The 19,169-nt window shown below is 53.0% G+C and overlaps 2 protein-coding genes across 3 annotated transcripts in view; one reads left to right on the top strand and one right to left on the bottom strand.

Annotated features, from left to right (window-relative positions):
- The window catches only part of CDHR2 (cadherin related family member 2), a 44,780-nt gene extending 37,811 nt beyond the window's left edge, over nucleotides 1-6,969 (top strand). Inside the window, exons 29-32 of the mRNA XM_027546907.1 lie at nucleotides 3,177-3,290; nucleotides 3,371-3,451; nucleotides 3,645-3,702; nucleotides 6,701-6,969. Of these exons, the coding sequence (XP_027402708.1) occupies nucleotides 3,177-3,290; nucleotides 3,371-3,451; nucleotides 3,645-3,702; nucleotides 6,701-6,835 (388 nt within the window). The 3' untranslated portion in view covers nucleotides 6,836-6,969. The remainder of the gene's footprint in view (nucleotides 1-3,176; nucleotides 3,291-3,370; nucleotides 3,452-3,644; nucleotides 3,703-6,700) is intronic.
- A 32-nt stretch (nucleotides 6,970-7,001) lies between these two features.
- GPRIN1 (G protein regulated inducer of neurite outgrowth 1) lies at nucleotides 7,002-18,913 on the bottom strand. 2 transcript variants are annotated; one of them, XM_027546909.1, is made up of 2 exons: nucleotides 18,810-18,913; nucleotides 7,002-10,838 (listed from the first exon to the last, which is right to left on the bottom strand). In XM_027546909.1, exon 2 carries the CDS (start codon nucleotides 10,670-10,672, stop codon nucleotides 7,904-7,906), a length of 2,769 nt encoding a protein of 922 aa, XP_027402710.1. In that variant the 5' UTR covers nucleotides 10,673-10,838; nucleotides 18,810-18,913; the 3' UTR covers nucleotides 7,002-7,903. The 2 variants fall into 2 exon arrangements, with proteins under 2 accessions (XP_027402710.1, XP_027402709.1); XM_027546908.1 differs by lacking the exon at nucleotides 18,810-18,913 and adding an exon at nucleotides 18,061-18,629.
- Nucleotides 18,914-19,169: the final 256 nt, after the last annotated feature.

The following is a 19,169-nucleotide window of genomic DNA, read 5'->3' as shown; positions in this document are numbered from 1 at the left end:
CATGAAGTGATGGGACTGGATGCCATGATCTTCATTCTTTGAACACTGAGTTTTAAGCCATCTTTCTTTCACTCTCCTCTTTTTACCTTCATCAAGAGGCTCTTTAGTTCCTCTTTGCTTTCTGCCATTGGGCATATCTGAAGTTGTTGATATTTCTCCCAACAATCTTGAATCCAGCTTGTGAGTCATCCAGCCTGGCGTTTCACGTGATGTACTTTGCATAATTTAAATAAGCAGGGTGACAATATACAGCCTTTGTGTACTCCTTTCCCAATTTTGAACCAGTCCGTTGTTCTAACTGTTGTTTCTTGACCTGCATATAGGTTTCTCAGGAGGCAGGTAAGCTGGTCTGGTATTCCCATCTCTTTAAGAATTTTCTACAGTTTTTTGTGATCCATAGTCAAAGGCTTTAGCCTAGTTAATGGGGAGAAATAGATGTTTTTCTGGAATTTCCTTGCTTTCTCTATGATCCAATGGATGTTGGCAATTTGGTATCTGGTTCCTCTGCCTTTTCTAAAACCAGGTTGTACATTTGGAAGTTCTTGGTTTATATGCTTTTGAAGCCCAGTTTGAAGGATTTTGAGCATTACCTTGCTAGCGCGTGAAATGAGCACAATTGTACGGTAGTTTGAACATTCTTTGCCATTGCCTTGCTTTGGGATTGGAATGAAAACTGACCTTTTCCAGTATTGTGGCCACTTGTGGCTGAGTTTTCCAAATTTGCTAACATATTGAGTGCGGTACTTGAACAGCATCATCTTTTAGGATTTGAAATACCTCAGCTGGAATTCCATCACCTCCACTAGCTTTATTCATAGTAATGCTTCCTAAGGCCCACTTGACATCACACTCCAGGATGTCTGGCTCTAGGTGAGTGGTCTCATCATCATGCTTATCCAGGTCACTGAGACCATTTTGTAGAGTTCTGTGTATTCTTGCCACCTCTTCTTAAACTCTTCTGTTTCTTTTAGGCCCTTGACATTTCTATCCTTTATTTTGCCCATCTTTGCATGAAATGTTCCCTTGCTATCTCTGATTTTCTTGAAGAGATCTCTAATCTTTCCCATTCTACTTTTTTCCTCTATTTCTTTGTGTTGTTCACTTAGGAAGACTTTCTCATCTCTCCTTGCTATTCTCTGGAACTCTGCATTCAGATGGGTATATCCTTCCTTTTCTCCTTTGCCTTTAGCTTCTCTTCTTTTCTCAGCTATTTGTTAGGCCTCCTCAGTCAACAACTTTGCCTTCTTGCATTTCTTTTTCTTGGGGATGGTTTTGGTCACTGCCTCCTATACAGTGTTACAAACCTCCATCCATAGTTCTTCAGGCACTCTGTCTACCAGATCTAATCCCTTGAATCTACTCATCACCTCCACTGTATCATCGTAAGTGATTTGACTTAGGTCATGCCTGAATGGTCTAATGGTTTTCCCTACTTTCTTCAATTTAAGCCTGAATTTTGCAATAAGGAGCCTATGATCTGAGCCACAGCTCCAGGTCTTGTTTTTGCTGACTGTAGAGAGCTTCTCCATCTTTGGCTGAAAAAACATAATCAATCTGATTCTGGTATTGACCATCTGGTGATGTCCACGTGTAGAGTCATCTCTTGGATGACTCTTGGGTTGTTGGAAAAGGGTGTTTGCTATGACCAGTGTGTTCTCTTGGCAAAACTCTGTTAGCCTTTGCCCTGATTCATTTTGTATTCCAAGGCCAAACTTGCTTGTTTCTCCAGGTATCTCTTGACTTCATACCTTTGCAATCCAGTCCCCTATGATGAAAAGGACACCCTTTTTAGTTAGTTCTAGAAGGTCTTGTAGGTCCTTATAGAACTGATCAACTTCAGCTTCTGTGGCATTAGTGGTTGTGGTATAGACTTGGATTACTGTGATGTTGAATAGTTTGCTTTGGAAACAAACCAAGATCATTCTTTTTTTTTTTTTTAGATTTCATGCAAGTACTGCATTTTTGACTATGAGGACTATTACATTTCTTCTAAGGGATTCTTGCCCTTAAATATGCCCATTCCTATCCATTTTAGTTCACTGATTCCTAAAATCACTGATTCCTAAAATCAGATGTTCACTCTTGCCATCTCCTTCTTGACCACATCCATGGTCATGGACCTAACATTCCAGGTTCCTATGCAATATTGTTCTTTACAGCATTGGACTTTACTTCCACCACCAGACACATCCACAGCTGAGTGCCAGTTGTGCTTTGGCCCAGCGTCTTCATTCTTTCTGGAGCTATTTCTCCGCTCTTCCCAGGTAGCTTTCTGGACACCTACCAATCTGGTGGGGCTCATCTTCCAGTGTTATTCATATTTTGTCTTTTCATACTGTTCATGGAGTTCTCAAGGCGAGAATACTGGAGTGGTTTGCCATTCCCTTCTCCAGTGAGCCATGTTTTGTCAGAACTTTCCACCGTGACCCGTCCGCCTGGGGTGGCTCTGCACAGCATGGCTCATAGTTTCACTGAGTTACACAAGGCTGTGATCCATGTGATCACTTTGGTTAGCTTTCTGTGATTATAGTTTTCATTCTGGAGGCTGTGGGACTGTAGTTCTTGCTTCTTCTGTCTGCCCTCTGATGGAAGAAGGTAAGAGGCTTGTTGTGCAAACTTCCTGATGGGAGGGACTGGCTGTGGGAAAAATTGGGTCTCCTCTGTTGGGCAGGGCCATGCTCAGTAAATCCTTAATCCAATTTTCTGCTGATGGGTGGGGTGCTCCCTTCCTGTTAGTTGTTTGGCCTGAGGCGGCCCAGTCCTGGAGTCTACAGGCTCTAAGGCAGGCTCTAAGGCAGCAAACTGCAAAAGGACTTATGCCAACATACCCCTCCTAAGATTGCTGCTGCCAATGCCTGAGGGTGACAGTGAGTTGGCAGTGGCCTGACTCGGGGACAGGGGCACTGGCACATGCTATGCGTTTAATAAATGCTGCTTCTTTCCCCCTTTCTAATGCATATGGGGGAGTAGCCATATCTGGGTGTGGTTCTAGGCTTTGCCACTGATCAGCTGTGTGGTCTTCAGCAATGATTTTCCTTCTGTGATTCTTAAGCTCTGTAAGATGGAGCTAACCTTACACCAGCCAGGTTGCTGTGAAATCACACTCTCAGGGTCTGTGCTGGGCACACAGTAGTGAATAGGGAAAGTGATGACCTCCCATTCTGGGTTCCCCATAGCTACCAGCGGAAGCTTCGGGCTATGAAAGCTGCCAAGGAGGCCCGGAAGACAGCGGTGGGGGTGATGCCCCCAGGCTCTGCCATCCCTGGGACTAATATGTACAACACTGAGAGGTAAGTGGGGACCAAAGGGTGGGTAAGAGGCCCCATGGGGTGGTTAAGCCCATGTTTACTGGACTGGGCTTTCTCTCCAGGGCCAATCCCATGCTGAACCTCCCCGCCAAGGACCTGGGCTTTGAGTCCCATTCTTCCTCCAGCGACTTGGACCACATCAGGTGAGCAGTGCCCCTGGCAGCCAGGCTGGTTGGTGGTAATAGTCATGGTGCGGGGAAGGGTGAAGTGACAGTGATGGTGTGGTGATGGTGTGGTGATGGTGTGGTGATGGTCTTGGTGGTAGTGGAAGTTGTTGGCCACAGACAGGTTGGATTGGGCCTGCCAACCATCTGAGCTCCATTGTCTCCCCTACAGCGTCAACTCCCTGGATGACAATTCTGTGGATCTGGAAAACAGCGCGCAGGAAATCAAGGCAAGATGGGGGATGAGTTGGTACCTGGGGTTTCTGACTTAGGGTGCTTCTCTGAAGAGGTGGGGTTCAGGACAGAGCTCGAGGGACCTGCTGCTGACATGGGTGTGTCTCTGCACTCAGCCTTGGGAAATCCCATGGCTTTGGAATGGGACCCAATCCTTATTCCTCTACTCATTCACTGTGACCCTGGGTAGGTGACTTCTTCCCTCTGGTTCTCAGTTTTCTAATCTATAAATGGGGATCAGAACACCAACTATTCAAAACTGTTGTGAGGATGAAATAAGAGTGGGTATAAAAACCATCTGGCACAAAGCAAGTGCTCAGAAATCTCGTTCCTTCCCTTTATATCCTTTATATAAAAGCTGGTGGGGTGGGAAGAGGAGATCCGGAGATGAACATAATCCAACTGAAGAGCAAAGGTGGGCTCGAGTGAACAACAGTGCTGTTGTTTGTTCAGATGCTAGTTGGTTCGGTTAGATCAAGCATTTGCATAGCCTGGGCTGCTGACATGGGGAGCTCTTTAGATGTGAGTATATCAGGTCACAGCCCAGGGATTCTGATCAGCTGGGGTGGGCCTGGGAAGGAAAGCTCCCGGGATTCTAATGTGCAGGTGAGTGAGAACCTCGCAACTGGGAAAGTAGATCAGAGGGCTGGGTGGGGGATGGGGCGCCAGAACCAGGAGCAACTATCCTCTCCTTCCCACTTTGTAAACCACCACTGGAGTAGAAGCTCTAAGGCCCACTGACATTTGATAGTCTATGGCTGTGTGTGTGTGTGTGTGTGTGTGTGTAGGGATGGTATCCTCCCACCATTCACCTTATCCATCCTACTTTGGGTCCTACCCTCAGCCTAGCCCTGCCCTCCTGGGGATCCATAGCCACCCTTCATGCTTCAAGACTTTTACCTTTAAAAAAAATATGTATTTGTTTGTTACTGGCTGTGCTGCGGCTTCCCTGATAGCTCAGTTGGTAAAGAATCCGGGCTGTGCTGGGTCTTTGCTGCTGTGTGAGGGCTTTCTCTGGTTGTGGTGCGTGGGCTTCTCATTGTCGTGGCTTCTCTTGTTGCAGAGCACAGGCTCTAGGGCAAGTGGGCTTCAGTAGTCGCAGCACACAGACTCCATAGTTGCAGTTTGCGGGTTCCAGAGCGCCGGCTCAGTAGTTGTGGCCCAGGGGCTTAGCTGCCTCGAGACATATGGGATTTTCCTGGAGCAGAGATCGAACCTGATTTCCCTGAATTGGCAGGTGGATTCTTAATCACTGGACCACCAGGGAAGCCTCATGCTTCATGACTTATTTTCCCTTGAGGATCCCTTACTTGAAAAGATTTGGTCAAACAAAGCCTCTCACAGGTGTTAAAATATCAGAATGCTGCCCAAGGACCTGGCTGTCACTCGAAGGCCTCCAAATGGGCCCCCAAGGATGAAGATGACGGATGGGGGTTCAGGCTGCCAGGCAGTGCTGGAGGCCTCTGGATGGATGGCTCATCTCTGGGTTCAAGATGGTTTGGAGCAAAAACTCCAATTTAGGTGGAGGGGAACAGTTTTGTGGGCTGGAGCTGGTGACTGGGCAGGTGGCCCCTAATGGAGGCTAAGGTTGACTCTAGTGGAGGAGAGTGGAGTGGGGAGGGGAGAGGCGTCAGAGACCCCAGCAGTGGGGCTGGACCTGTGAGTTGGGGAGGGCCAGGGAACTCCCAGGGAGTCTGGAGAGGGAGGAGGGTCAGAGCGCAGGCGTCTTCAGTCTTCAGGCCGGGAAAGAGCCAATCCTGCGAAGGCAGGGGATGGGGTTCAGTCTCCGAGATCCTGCAGCAGAAGGTGGGCCTTGAGGTCTCCAAGTGCGGAATGCAGGTGGGGCCTTTTTCCACAGTCCCCTTGGTGCCGACTCACCTAAGCCTTCCATAAATGTTTGTATGGAAGGTCTGAAAGACCTGAGGGCTCATCCAGTCTGAGTTTTTCAAGCAACCGAGGCCAGGGAGGTGTGTTGAACTGCCCAAGATTAGAAAGCTCGCAAGGTCAGGGCATCCCAGAACCCAGGTCTCCTATCTCCCAGGCCAGGCCATGTTTCCTGGGCTGCAATGTGCCAACTGTTCCCAGTGGGGGTCTGTGTGGAAGGCTCTGGGGAGCATGGCAGACTGTTTAGCTCCTCCTGGGACCCCCTCAGATGTTCCACTGCTTACCAGGGACCAGAACAACCCCAGTCTGGAAAAAGCCCTTAGTGAGCCCTAGGGAGGGTGGAGGTGGTGGTGGTGGTTGGGGCTTTTCTCCCATGAGTGTCTTCATGGTGGAGTAACTGAGCCTGGGGGCCTGGCTGGTCCACAGGAGGGATTCTTGTGAAGGTGTGAGTGTGACATGTCACATGGTGAGGGGGAAGAGGGAGGGCAGGAGACGAGTTAGTGTATGCCGTGATGGCCGGCAGGCAGGACCTGGGTGTGATGTATCCCTCTGGGATGGCAGAAGGACCTGCCAAATTCAATCAGGGGCAGCGTGGAGTTGTGGACAGGCTTTAGAGTCAGGAAGACCAGCTGTCCAAACCTTGTTCTGCCCCTTCTGGGCCAGAGAGCCTTCCAAGCCTCAGTTTCCTCATCTGTAAACTGGGGGACGTTATCCCTCCCTCAGGAGGTCCTGTGAGTACCTCAGGTCATGGATGGCTGTGCCCAGCACCCACCATGCATGCCATGAGGTACAGGTGGCAAGGACTGTGGCTGGACTGGTTCTGGCACAGGATACAGGGCTTGACATTATTCAGGACCTGGCAGAAGACCAAAATGCCACCATGTTCATGGGCAAGACAGAGGCTGGAGTAGATCCCTGAGGCCTGCCCCATCACCTGAACCCATCTGCACCACCAGTAGTCATGCCGCCTCTGGGACAGAGTCAGGAAACTGAGACCCCAGCCAAGGAACCATCTGGTTATGAGCTTGAAGGCCCATTCGTTCTCCTAAGGACTGGGGAGATCACTCCATCTTTGCCCTGGCCTGACCCCTCCCCTCCCTCTTTCCACAGAAGGAACCCCCGCATGGTCCCATGGGGCCACATCCAGAGCCCAGGAAGAATGAGCTGTCCGGGAGGAAGGTGGGCTCAGAGCAGAAGGAGGAGCTGGCCTTCACTAACCTTGGCCTGGACACCACAGATCTGTGATGGGGGCGCAGCCACCAGACCCTGGCCACAGAGCTCCACACGGGCCCCCACTCTTCTGATCCACCTCCAAAGAGGCCTTGTTACCCCCAAATTACACCTACCCTTCCCTGATCATAATAAGATAAGCTGCTCCACCCCTGTCTGCTTGTAGCCAATCACAACTGACGAGGGTTGGGGGAGTATTTTATTACCAATGTATTGTGACAGTTTGTAGCCAAAAACCGTGGCTGGAGGGTTGGGGGACAGGGGTACTGAGTGGTCACAAGGGACTTGTGGGGCTCACGGCTCTGGGGAATGAGGGACCGGAGAGGGTGGTCTTTTAGGGACTACGGTGGTTGTAGAGTGAGCTCTCCGTCGTGTCCCCAGCACCCAAGGCCAGCTGTCACCAGGCTGTGGGCCTCTGACCATGACCCTCTGGCGTTTCTGTGACTCTTGCAGCTGCGCCCACAGGGCAGTCCTTGCAGCTGCCTTTGGCCTGTCTGGGAGTTGTGGAGTGGTGTCCAGTGAGGGTGGGGATAGGGCCAGGTGAGGGGGAGACAGGAACTGGGGACAACTACCAGCATGCAAGAGATGCCCAGGCCATGGGGCCAGCCCGCCGCGTGGACACGCACTCGCATACACCCCGGGCTTGCACATCGGGGATCTCACATGCCAATCCTCACATACTTGGGGCTTTTGTACACAGTTTCTCCCGTTCTGGGGACCTGGCTGCCTCTGGAGACCACAGCGCACCTGTCTAGACATCTCAGGAGCCTGCCCTAGCTCTCAAGGCTAGGTCCCCAGAGGTCGCCTAGTGTGGCCGGGAGAGGGTGGCGCTGAGGGCTATGAGGGGACGGTGGGGTGTCGGGGCTGGGTTCGTGGGCTCCTGACCACGAGGGAGCTGGGTAGAGGGCATTCATTGGTGTGTTTAGGAGGGGAAAGGGGGCTGGAAAGACAGGATGAGAAGACCCTAGATGCTGCCCGCTCCTTGGAGGCCTGTCGCGCGTTGAGGGGATCCCTTCTAGGGGCCTGGGATCGAGAAGGGAGCCTGAGAAGGTTGGAAACCCGGGCGTACAAAAGCGGAGCCGATCACTCGGCCGTGGGCCCGGCCCGCGAGCAGCATCGCGGGCGCCGCACACTCTGCAGCAGTGCGCGGAAGAGGCCCGGCGGGCGCTTGGCGGCTCCCTCAGGGGGCGCGGTGCGGACAGAGCCCGCGCGGCCGGGGCCCGGGCGCGCAGCGGGGGGTGGCGGCGCGGGCGCCCCCTGGCGACCGTGCTCCTCGATCTGTCGCTCCAGATGCTTCTGGATGGCCATGCCCAGCACCTCCACCTCCATGGCGGCGCCGTACACCTCCCACGTCATACCCTTTTCGTCCCAGCTCACGTCGCGCACCGGCTCGACCGCCTCGGGGGGCGCCGCGGCGGCCGCCAGCGCGGAGCCCGGCCGCACCCGCACTTCGGGGAAGGCGGGCGGCGCGGCGGCCTGCGGCGTCATGGGCCCGGTGGCCACGGAGCGCGTCTCGGCGGCGCCCAGAGACACTTGCAGGCCCGCGTCCCGGCGAGAGGGCGGCCCGGGCGCGGGGCTGGGCGCGCGCGGCGCCCCCTGGAAGCTGAAGGCCGGGCCGCCCGCGCCGTCCTGCGGAGACATGGGGCTCACGGCCACCGACACGCAGGCCTGCGAGCCCGCCTGCGTGCCCGCGTCCTCGCGTGGCGGCGGGGCGCTCGCCTCCCACGACGGCACCTTGGTGAAGTTGTCGCGAGTCCGCGGCCCGGGCGGCGGCGACGCCACCTCCTCCGGGCCGGGGCTTCTCTCGGCCCTGGCAGCCGCCGGGTCCTTCCGGACGAGGCTGGAGGCTTCGGAGCTCGGCAGTGACGCTGGCTCCACGAGGCCCCCGCCGTCTGCGGGAGGAGGAGCGGAGTCACAGGGTTTGCCATCTGCCTGCCTGGAGGAGGCCTTCTCCAGAGTCAGGCTGTCCCCCTTCCCCAGGGATGGGGGCTCCCCCTTTCTTGGAGGCACAGAGTCAGTCTTGTCCAGGGCTACAGGCGCCACCTTCCCAGAGGCAATAGAGCCTGCTGATTCTGAGGATCCAGGATCCGGCTTCTCTGGGGCCAGTGGCTTCTCATTTGGAGATTTAGCCTCTACTTTCCCTGCTGAGGAGGTGCCCTCCTGCCCAGAGGGTGTGGTTTCCGCTTTGCGCTCGGACTTGGATTCTGCTTTCCCGGAGGCCCTGGGATCCACCTTCGTGGAGTTCATAGGATTGCCCTTCTCGAGGGGCAGAGCATCCACCTTTCCCTCTGGGACAGCTTCTGCCTTTCCCGAGGATGCCCGGACTGTTTTTCCTAGGCTCGTGGGGGTCACCTTTCCTGTGGACTCGGAGTCTATGTCTCCGGGGAGAACAGCTTCTGGCTTCCCCTTGATCATAGGGTCCATTTTCCCTGAGGTGGGGGGATCAGCCTTCCCCAAGGCTGGGGGACCCACCTTTCCAGGGGCCAGGGGACCTGTCTTTTCCGAGGACAATGGGTCTGCTTTCCCCCTAGTCACTGCCTCAGCTTTTTCAGAGGAAGGAGGACCCATGGGACCAGAGGACGCAGAGTCTATCTTTCCTGATGATTCAGGATTTACTTTTCCAGGAGGTGATGTTTTTGTATTTCCCACAGAAATGGGAACCCCCTTTCTGGAGGACACTAGGTCCTCCTTTCTTGAGGATGCAGTTTCTGTCTTTCCCACTAACATCAGTTCTGCCTGCACGGGAGACAAGGGCTCTGGCTTTCCTGAGGACACAGGATCCACTTTTTCCAGAGAAACAGAACCCACTTCGGCTGAAGACACGGGGTCCATATTTTTCAAAGACGTGGGCTCCACCTGTCCAGTGGACATGGTTTTTGTCATTCCCACAGACGTGGAGCCTTGCTTTCCTGAGGAGGCGGGGTCCATCTTTCCTAGGAACTGAGGGTCCTCTTTTGTGGAGGACATAATTTCTGCATTTACCATAGATGCAGGATCTGTCATCCCCAAGTGAGTAGGATCCACCCTTCCTGATGGCCCCAGAGCCACTGTTCCAGGCATGATTTTGTCTGGTGACCCTGGAGTCAGCATTTCCAAGGACACAGGATCCGCGTTTGCTGAGAGCTCGGGATCTCTCTTTCCCAAAGCTACAAAATCTGTCTTTTCTGCAAATGCAGGCCCCACCTCTTCTGAGGACACTCGAAGGTCTTTTCCTGAATACCTGGGCTCCTCCTTTCTTGGGAATACAGGATCCACTTTGCCCAAGGATCCAGGCTCCTCCTTCCTTAGGGACACTGTATCCATCTTGTTGGAGCACTGAGGATCCACCTTTCCTAAGGATCCAGGATCCTCTTTTCCTGGGGTCACAGGATCCTTCCTTCCAGAAGCCACAGAATCCCCTTTCCCTACGATTGCAGGCTCTATCTTTCCTGTCAACATAGGATCTGCCTTCCTCAAGGACCCAGCATCTTCCTTTCCTATGGAAACAGAATCTACCTGTTTTGAAGACTTGGAATCCATATTCTCTAAGAACATCGGATTTCTGTTCTCTGAGGGTGAAGGATCAGTTTTCATTGAGGACACAGGCTCTGGCCTCCCAGAGAAGGTGGTTTCTGGTGTTCCTGAGATCAAGGCTCCTTGTGTCCCTAACGTCTCCTTGGTGGCTGCCTCTTGGGAAGGGATGTGGGTCATGGAGGGGTAGGCCACACTCCTGCCAGGGTCCTCAGAGTAGGATGCCCCTTCCCCAGCCCCACTGGGGCTGCTGTGTCTAGAGTCCATGCTTGGGCTTTGGGCAGGGGTGAGCCTTGGGTGTGTAGGGATGGCCTTTTGCTGGGAGGGGCAGCAGTCCCTCATGGCCTGGCTCCCAGCCCCCAGGCTCCCATCCTGTGGGCAGCAGAAGGCTGTGGGCTGGGGTCCTGGGGGGCTGGAGTCCTTTCGAAGCAGCTGGAGCCAGGCTGGGTCTTCAGCACTGCCCAATTGCCCTCATGACCATGCTTGGGCCCCAGGCTTCTGTCTGGTTCTGAAACAGAAAGAGCAGACTCAGACTCAGAGGAGACCCAGTGGGAGGAGCCTCTATCCAGGCCTCTTCCCTCTCACTGTTTCTAACAGCCAGGCTTTCTTATCACATTCTCCACCTTTGTCTGATCCCCTCCTGTCCATAGGGTCTGGGCTAGTAAATGAACCCAACCATACCATTTCCCTGCTTCATTGCTCCCATTGGCCCTCTGGATAAAAGCCAGGCTTCCTAAAAGGGCATTCAAGGCCCTTCACAACTTGGCCACAATCTAACTTTTCACCCTCCCTTTTCAGCCCACCCCATGCAACATGCTACCTAGAAGTTATGCTGTTCTTCTTTAGGCCATATACCAGATTTTTAAAATCTTGAATTAATTGGGATATTTTACATTAAACTTCTGTATTTCCCACTTCTGACTGATACTACCAGGATGCCTGGTCACAAATTCTGATGCCATAGGGGCCAGGTAAGTAATCTAATTGAGGGAAGCAGACTGGGTCCTAAACAGTAGGGAGTGGTCGGGACTAAGGCAAACTGGAGAGCACGTGCCCTGTCTAAAGGGGGGACCATACTCCATTAGCCAAGTACTGTCCTGGAGAAATGCATCCTGGTAGTATCAGTCAGAAGTGGGAAATACAGAATTTTAATGTAAAATATCCCAATTAATTCAAGATTTAAAAAATCTGGTATTTGGGCCAAAGTATGTCTGTGGATCACCAGTTTATATCTGTGTAGGCCCTGGGGAAATGGGAATGGTTTACGATTGAGGAAAGGGCACAGTCTGAAATGTGTGTTTTCAAAGATTGCTTAGGGGTAGTGTGGAGGCTGGAGAGGAGGGGTTGGCCAATCATTTATTCAACCTCTCATGCATCCTGCTCTTCATTCATTTACCCAGCCCTTTCTCTGTGATGGTCTAGATGAGAGACGGTACGGCAAAGGTGGTGGGGATGAAGAGTTGGCAGCTTTGAGAGGTCCGAGGGAAATTGACAGGAACCAACTGGATGTAAGAGGTGATCATGGGGGTGGTCTGCAGGATTCTGGCTAGGGTGGGGGTGTTGCTGTGCAGGACATCTGGGGAAAGGAAGAGTTGCATTTTGGACAAACTGAGTGTGTGGTACCTGGGGTACACCCAGGGAGAGGATCTGGCAGGCCACCGGATCAGCATGCAATTCAGTTTTTTCATACACTCCGCAGCCAAGGCAAGCAGAGCTCTGATTCCCCAAGACCTCTTCCTCCCGACATCTCCAAAGCCACACTGTAGTGCTCAGGCCAAGATCCCTCGACTTCTCAAACCCTCCAGCCCAACATCCGAGCAAAACATAATGGATCTACCTTCAAATAAATCCAGAATTTGGCAACTATCCTGAGCCAAACCCACACCATCTCTGACCAGAATTATTTTTGCTTTATCCTTCACTCTATTTGTTTATTCTCAACACAGCAGCCAGAGGGATCTTAGTAAAATTCAAGGCAGACCTCCTTTGCCCAGAACCATGTAGTGTCCTCATTTCATGCAATGTAAAAATGTTAGTCACTCAGCTGTGTCCAATTCTTTGCAACCTCATGGACTGTAGCCCGCCAGGCTCTTCCGTCCATGGAATTCTCCACACAAGAATACTGGAGTGGGTAGCCATTCCCTTCTCCAGGGGATCTTCCCAACCCAGGGATTGAATCTGGATCCCCCAAATTACAGCAGATTCTTTACCATTTGTGCCACCAGGGAAACTCCTCACCATAGCCCACAAGTTCCTGCATTTTCTGGCTCTGTCACAGCTCTTGGTCTTGTCTCCTACTGCTCTCCCCTGATTACTCTGCTTCAGCGACCTGTCTGCCCTGTTGGTCCCTGAACCCACTACCTTGGGGCCTTTGCACTGGCTGTCTCCTCTCTGCCTGAAATGCTTTCGCTCCCAACATCTGCATCTCCCTGAAGCTTTCCCTGACACATCCAGTATAAAGTAGCCTCCTTTCCAACACTGGCTGATGTTCTCCTTCCCCCTTGCCTTGCTCCGTTTTTCTTTCTGGTACCTGTCTTCATCCTCAAATTGCATATGCTTGTTTATTGCCCATGATGTGTCTCTCCCATGAGAATGTCCGCTCCAGGAGTGTGGGGACTTTGCCATGTTAACTGATGTAGTCTCAGGGTTGAGAACAATGACTGGCACATAGTAAGCAAGTGGTTTCCAATACATGTTTGTTAAATAAATGACTGAATGCCCTTTCTGTGACGTTGGTCCCACCATGCCACTCTTGGCTCAAAGCCCTCCTTGCTCTTTTAGGGGAAATAAATTGGTTGCAATCTTTTTGGAAGGACATTTATCAATATCAGACTAATGGTGCATGAGAACATGGCTGGTAATGAGAAGAAAACCAGGAAGTGGGTTTGTAAAATGTGGGACAAACATATGGGAAACCCTCCACCCCCCACAGCTGTTAGAATGGGTGGAGTGATGAGGAAAGATGCTCAAGGTAAGTTAAGGGAAAAAACCAGGGGACAGCATGGCTAGTGGGTTCCTGTGAGTGTAGGCAAGGAAAAGGATAGATACACATCTGTAGGTTTATTTAAAAAGAGAAAATTTCTGGAAGGAAACCCATGAAACTTTTAGCAGTGATTGCCTTTGGGAAGAGAGACCAGAGATATCTGGAGGTAGAATAAACTGTTTTATTAATGCTGCTTTGCGATACTTGAATTTTGATTATGTATGCACGTATTATTTAAAAAAAAACACACAGAAAAAATTTTTTAAAAAAACAGGGAAAAAGAAACTTTTAATGACTTCTTGTTATCTTTAGGGTCAAGTCCAACTCTTTAATGTGCTTCTGAGCCCCTGAGTATTTACTCACTTGGTGGGCTGTATCTTTCATTATGCACTCCATCCCCCACAGCATGTGTACACACACACACACTCAAAACTGCTTTGGGTTCAACCAGGGGTTCACATTCTCTCCCATCTTGGCCTCTACAACTTTCCTGCTGGGCTTTTATTAAACCTTCAGTTCCCAGTTTAAACGCCACCTCCTCCAATGACCTTCTTTGCCTACCACTTGCCTCAGGGTTCCCCTGGCCTCTTGTTCTACTCCTAACCAGACTCTTGTCATTCTGCCTATAGCCCTTTACACCTCTGGATCCCCACCTAGCCCTCAGGTGCCTGGATGGGGATTCAGCTGCTATTGTTCACCACTGGGTCCCCCAAGCTTTGGGCTTATGGGACTTAGGGGGTGAGGATTTCACCAAAATGGGGGATGGGAGGAGAAGCAGTCTTAGGATGGTAGGGGACTGGGTTTTGGGGAAGTTTAAGTGGGGGGTCTGCGGGTCTTATAGGGGAGATATCCAGGAGGCTTCTGGGAGACAGGTTTGAAACACAGGAGAGGTCTGCTGGAATTCTTTAGATCTGGTTTTCATCAGCATAAAAACAGCAGGTGTATGGGGAGCTTGGGGCTTCCCAGGTGGCTCAGTGGTAAAGAATCCGGCTTCCAATGCAGGAGAAGTGGTTCGATCCCTGGGTTGGATCCCAGGGAAGATCCCCTGGAGAAGGAAACGGCAACCCCCTCCGGAATTCTTACCTGAGAAATCCCATTGTCAGAGGAGCCTGGTGGGCTATGGTCTACGGGGTTCCAAAAGAGTCAAAAATGACTTAGCGACTAGACAACAACAACAAAATAGGGAGCTTGGGCTGGAACTGGAAGGAGTTGCCAAGGGCTACAGGAGGTATGCTCTGAGTCCTCACCAACCTTTTCACCCCTGGTAGCCCAGCCTCGGGGTCCTCTCACACCGGCCCCTCCAACAGGCTCCCTCCCCCAGGTGAGGCATGGGCCAGAAGTCAGGACAGCTCCCCAACTTACCAGCTTCCTGATTTTTTACCAGCTCTATGACCTTAGGCAAGTGCCTTCTTATCACTGGGGACCCTAACAAACCTACCCCCTGCTTCCCTAGGGCTGCAGGGAGAATTAAAGAAGATGAAGGGTGTGCACGTCCCTGCTACTTTAGGGCTGGGCTGTGTACATGCAAGGCCTGTTTTTATCTACTCAGTCTGTCAGAGCCCAGCTGTGCTCCCAGGAGGGAGAAGGGGAGGGAGGGCCAGCAACACAGGTACAAACTGGCAAAACCTCGCCCTTGGACATGCCTGATTAACTTGGGAGTGCTTAAAAAATTTTTTTTAAGTTATTGATCAACATTTAAAAATTAGAAGAGTTCATGTGAAAATCAGATTTCTAGCTTCTCTTGGAAAACTAAGATTTGGCAGTCTGCATGTGCTTCCTTCATAGCATCAGTGAGCAGTGGCTGCCTCCTTAGATGGATCCAATCAGCCACCATCTTTACCCCTCCCAGTGGTGTCCTGGGCACTGAGGTTGACTGCCTGCTGCCATTGATCACTGATTTGCACCATCATTTTTCTTATAGCAGCCCCTCATGGGTGTTATCCACCTGGTCTGTAGCCACCTGAGTTCTGACTCTTGACCTAGATGCCAAGAAGGCAGGAGGTGGCCCTGCACACATGACATTCTTACAAAGCTTATTATGTGCAAATCCTGTACACCTTCTGGGCAGATGCTCTGGTCTTATTTTCCAGAGAAGGAAACTGAGGTTCGAAGAGGCAGGCATGGCCAAGCTGGCAACATGCCCCTTCCGAAAGTTCCATAAGAGGCTACCTTCTTAGTTCTCAGTCCACAATTCTCTGATGTGGAATAAGGTCCAAGTTGGGACAAACAGCCTGGCCAGGTAGTTAGAAAGATGTGGGGGTCAAGCCCCAGCCTAGTCATTGACTTGTTACATGACTTTGGGTGAGTTTTTCCACACTCTGAACCTCAGTTTCCCAATCTTTCAAATCGGGGAGATGCATGCATGTTAAGTCGCTTCAGTTGTGTCCGACCCTTTGAAATTCTATGGATTGTAGACTGCCAGGCTCCTCTGTCAGTGGAATTCTCCAGGCAAGAATGCTGGAGTGGGTTGCCATGCCCTTCTCCAGGGGATCTTCCTGACCCAGGAATTGAACCCGCGTCTCTTACATCTCCTGCATGGGTTCTTTACCACTAGCATCACCTGGGAAGCCACAAATAGGGAGAGGATGTAGTTATACTAGTAGAACTGGCTGAGACCTGGGTTTACGATCTGTCAGGATACCATTCCTAGCAGGCTTGCAGTTCTGCTAGGCTTTACCCAGCTCTCAAGAAAGCCTTGGTATTCTCAAGTCACTTCTCCAAAAGGCAACCCATGCCTGGGGTCTCACATTCTCGCCTCCCATCTTCCACTGGACCCAGCTCCATCACTCTCCCAGTGTGCTCAGCCCTGGGCCCACCATACTCAGGCTTGTTTTTGCATCTGGACTCCACAACAGTCTCAGGAGGGGGGCATTATCATCCCATTTCACAGATGAGGATGCTGAGGTCAGAGGCATTAAGGACTTGACCAAGAGCACACAGCTGGGAGAGGGTGGGGCTCTGATTCAAAGCCTGTTTTGTCTGAATCCAAACCCTGGTTCTTCCTACTCATACAGCCAAGATCTTGGACATTGATGCATGGCTCTTAAAACCCCTTTATGCTCTTCAGGGTCATGCCAAGGGTCCTCCCAGTCCCCTGGATCTAACAGGCAACAGCACAAGGAGGTGTCTGGGAGAGGAAGCAAGAGTGTCTTCTGTGTGAGAACCCACTTGTGGGCACACCCTTTGGGCAGATGATCCTGCACACTTCTGCCTCCCGATGGAGGTAAAAGGTTGAAATGCCCCCCAGTTGTGTGGGCTGGCTCACCCAGCGTGCAGCGGAGCACGTAGATGGCTTGTCGATATCTGCGCCAGCCTGGGGAGCCAGAGTCTGGCTCCTGCGTTTTGCTCAAGAACTTGGTGTGCACATGTGCAGTCTGTATGTGCGGAATGCCCTAAGTGTTTGTGTCTCCTGGTGGCCATTTGGACCCTGTGGGTATGCACATTCACGGCCACCTGGCCTCAGAGCCTCATTCATGGGAGAGCTGGCCGGTATGTGCACAAGCATTGTTGTGCCCTGCTCCCAGGCAGAGAAGCCCCTGTGAATGCTCACTGAGGCTGGCCAGCCTGTTATTTCCCCTTTAGGATTTCTTCCCAAATTGGAGCCAGGACTGCCAGGCACCTGCAATCACCTCTACCCATGGTGATAAGATTGACAAAGGCTTGTGGTACTTCAGCAGGTGTGTGTGTGTGTGTGTGTGTGTGTATGACAGTCTAGGTGTGCTGTACCTCACCCTCTCATCCCCTTGTCTTCTACAACCGTCAGAGCAGTAAAGCGTCCTGCCTGGGGCTGGATGGGAGAAGGAGTCTAGCAAAGGGTGATATCCAGTCTTCCTTCCAGAAACACCCTTCAGGGCAGCTGTCCATCCACTCACAGGAGGGCAAGAGTGGACATGCAGGAGTTGAGGGGTGGAGAGCAAGCTAAAAGTGTGTGATGGAGTGTATGACACACCTACTCCAGGGTCTGGGGGTACATGAGGGATACCATGATGTGCAGGTGTGAACAGGCGCAAGCAGGCCAGAGCAGGGTGGCTGCGAGTGCGTTGTGATGGGGACTACTGCTGAGATGAGTGTGTGCTATGATAGGCGATGGCTGATGTGAGTGCGTAGCAATGCCTGGGTGTGTACGCAAAGATGTACTGGGTGGGTGCACAGGTGGCCATGTGTATGAGTCTGATGGAATGATCAAGGACCATAGTGTGTGTAAACCTGTGGCCTCGAGTGGTGAGTGTGTGACAGTATACGTGGTGGACCCCCAGAGTGTGTGCCACATCGAGCGTGCGACAGCGAGTGTGCTTGATGGTGCCAATAGAGCCACTCGATCGCCGAGCTCGCTCCATGGGGAAAATGAATCAACGCGGGCGGACCCCTTCCCCGCGGTGGCGGGAAGCGCCCCCTCCCGCACCACGGTGCCAAACAAAGCGGCAGTCAGAGGCGAGGCCAGACGCGGGGGCCGGGGTCTTACACACAGGGCGGGATGGCTGGCAGGGCCCCTCGGGTGCTCGGCCAGGACTGCGGACCCGCCCCCGCCCCGCCCCAGAGAGGAACCTGGAAATGGACACCCGCCGCCCCAGTAGCGCGCGTACCTTCACCCAGGCGCACGCCAGACACACGCCGCGCGCTGTGCCCAAACCCCGCCACCCAGGCGGTTCGAGGACCCTGGACAGCGGCTCTGGGGCTGCTGCGAGCGGCAGAAAGGGGTCGACACCGCCCGTATGGAGCGAGCAGCAGATGCAGGAGTGGCGCTTACCGGGCTCTGTCGCCGTTCAGTCTCCTCGGCGCGCTGCGCTCTGGCTCCCGCCACCGCCACCGCCGCTGCCCGAGCTGCCTCGGCTGCCTCCGGCCGGGCTGGCGGGCGGACCCGCGGACTCGGCGCAGCCGTCCCCCGCGCCAGCTCCGCGCTCCCACCCCGCGCCCCGCCCCGGGCATGCGCGCTAGCTGACTGGCGGTCTCGGAACCCGGGAGGGGGCGGTGCCGACAGGGAAGCAGGGGCCCAAAGGAGGGAGGGGCGCCCCTCGCCCGCAGCCCCTCACTGCGACCGCTAGGCTCCTGGGTTCCCCGCCCTCCTCGACCCGGTTAGCGTTTCACAGACTGGATACCGAGGGGCGGAGAGGCTGCCTATTTGCTGCGCGCCTGTTGAGGGCGGGGCACGCTGTCACTCAGATCTCACTCAATCCAGCCCCGCGAACGCCCTCTGCTTGTTTCACCGAGGAGAAAACTGGGGCCCAGAGAGGGGAGGCCAGTTGTCCAAGGATACTTGGCCTCTGAATAGAGACCCAGGTCTGCGCCATGTCCGAGCTCCCCCTGCGCGGAATTTCCCGCCTCCTCCTTGGCCGCACTTCCGGCCTTCTCCCACACCCCCACCTCGCCCCGCCCCCGTCCCCTTTGTCTCGCCGCCACCCACGCTCCGGGGGTGGAGGGACCTGCGTGGTTGCGGGAGGAGGGAGAGAGCCTTCGATTTCCCCGCTATCGTCCTCCCTAGCCAGGGTGCCTGCTCACCTAGTCTGTGCAAGCCGGGTTCTCCTCCACCCTCCAGCAAATCATTTCACCTTTCAGAGTCTCAATTTCTCCATCTGTAAGATGGGACTAACATGAATCACCTTACAGTGAGTAGTCTTGGAAGGATGAAGGAGCCTGAAGTAGGTGTTCAGAGGCTTTTAGCTGAATTTGAATTGCCAAGGACAGGAGGACTTGCTGTCCACCCCGCCTCGACGTTTCTTAGCAGAGAAATAGTCTCCTCCCCTTTGATTTCCCAGAAGGGGAAAAATAAGTCTGTAATTGCCAAAAGGTGATAAAACCCTCTTCACGTGTACTGTAAAACCACCTACTAAAAGTGGTAGCAACTAACATTAATATGCT

This window comes from Bos indicus x Bos taurus, chromosome 7 (assembly GCF_003369695.1).
Source record: "Bos indicus x Bos taurus breed Angus x Brahman F1 hybrid chromosome 7, Bos_hybrid_MaternalHap_v2.0, whole genome shotgun sequence".
Classification (NCBI taxonomy): Eukaryota; Metazoa; Chordata; class Mammalia; order Artiodactyla; family Bovidae; genus Bos; species Bos indicus x Bos taurus.
Note: the sequence above shows the minus strand (reverse complement) of the source record. Positions and strands in the feature narration are given on the sequence as shown.

Bases quoted from the DNA above. Each gene is read 5' to 3' on its own strand.
- GPRIN1 (XM_027546909.1), bottom strand. From the start codon at position 10,672: ATGAGGGACTGCTGCCCCTCCCAGCAAAAGGCCATCCCTACACACCCA.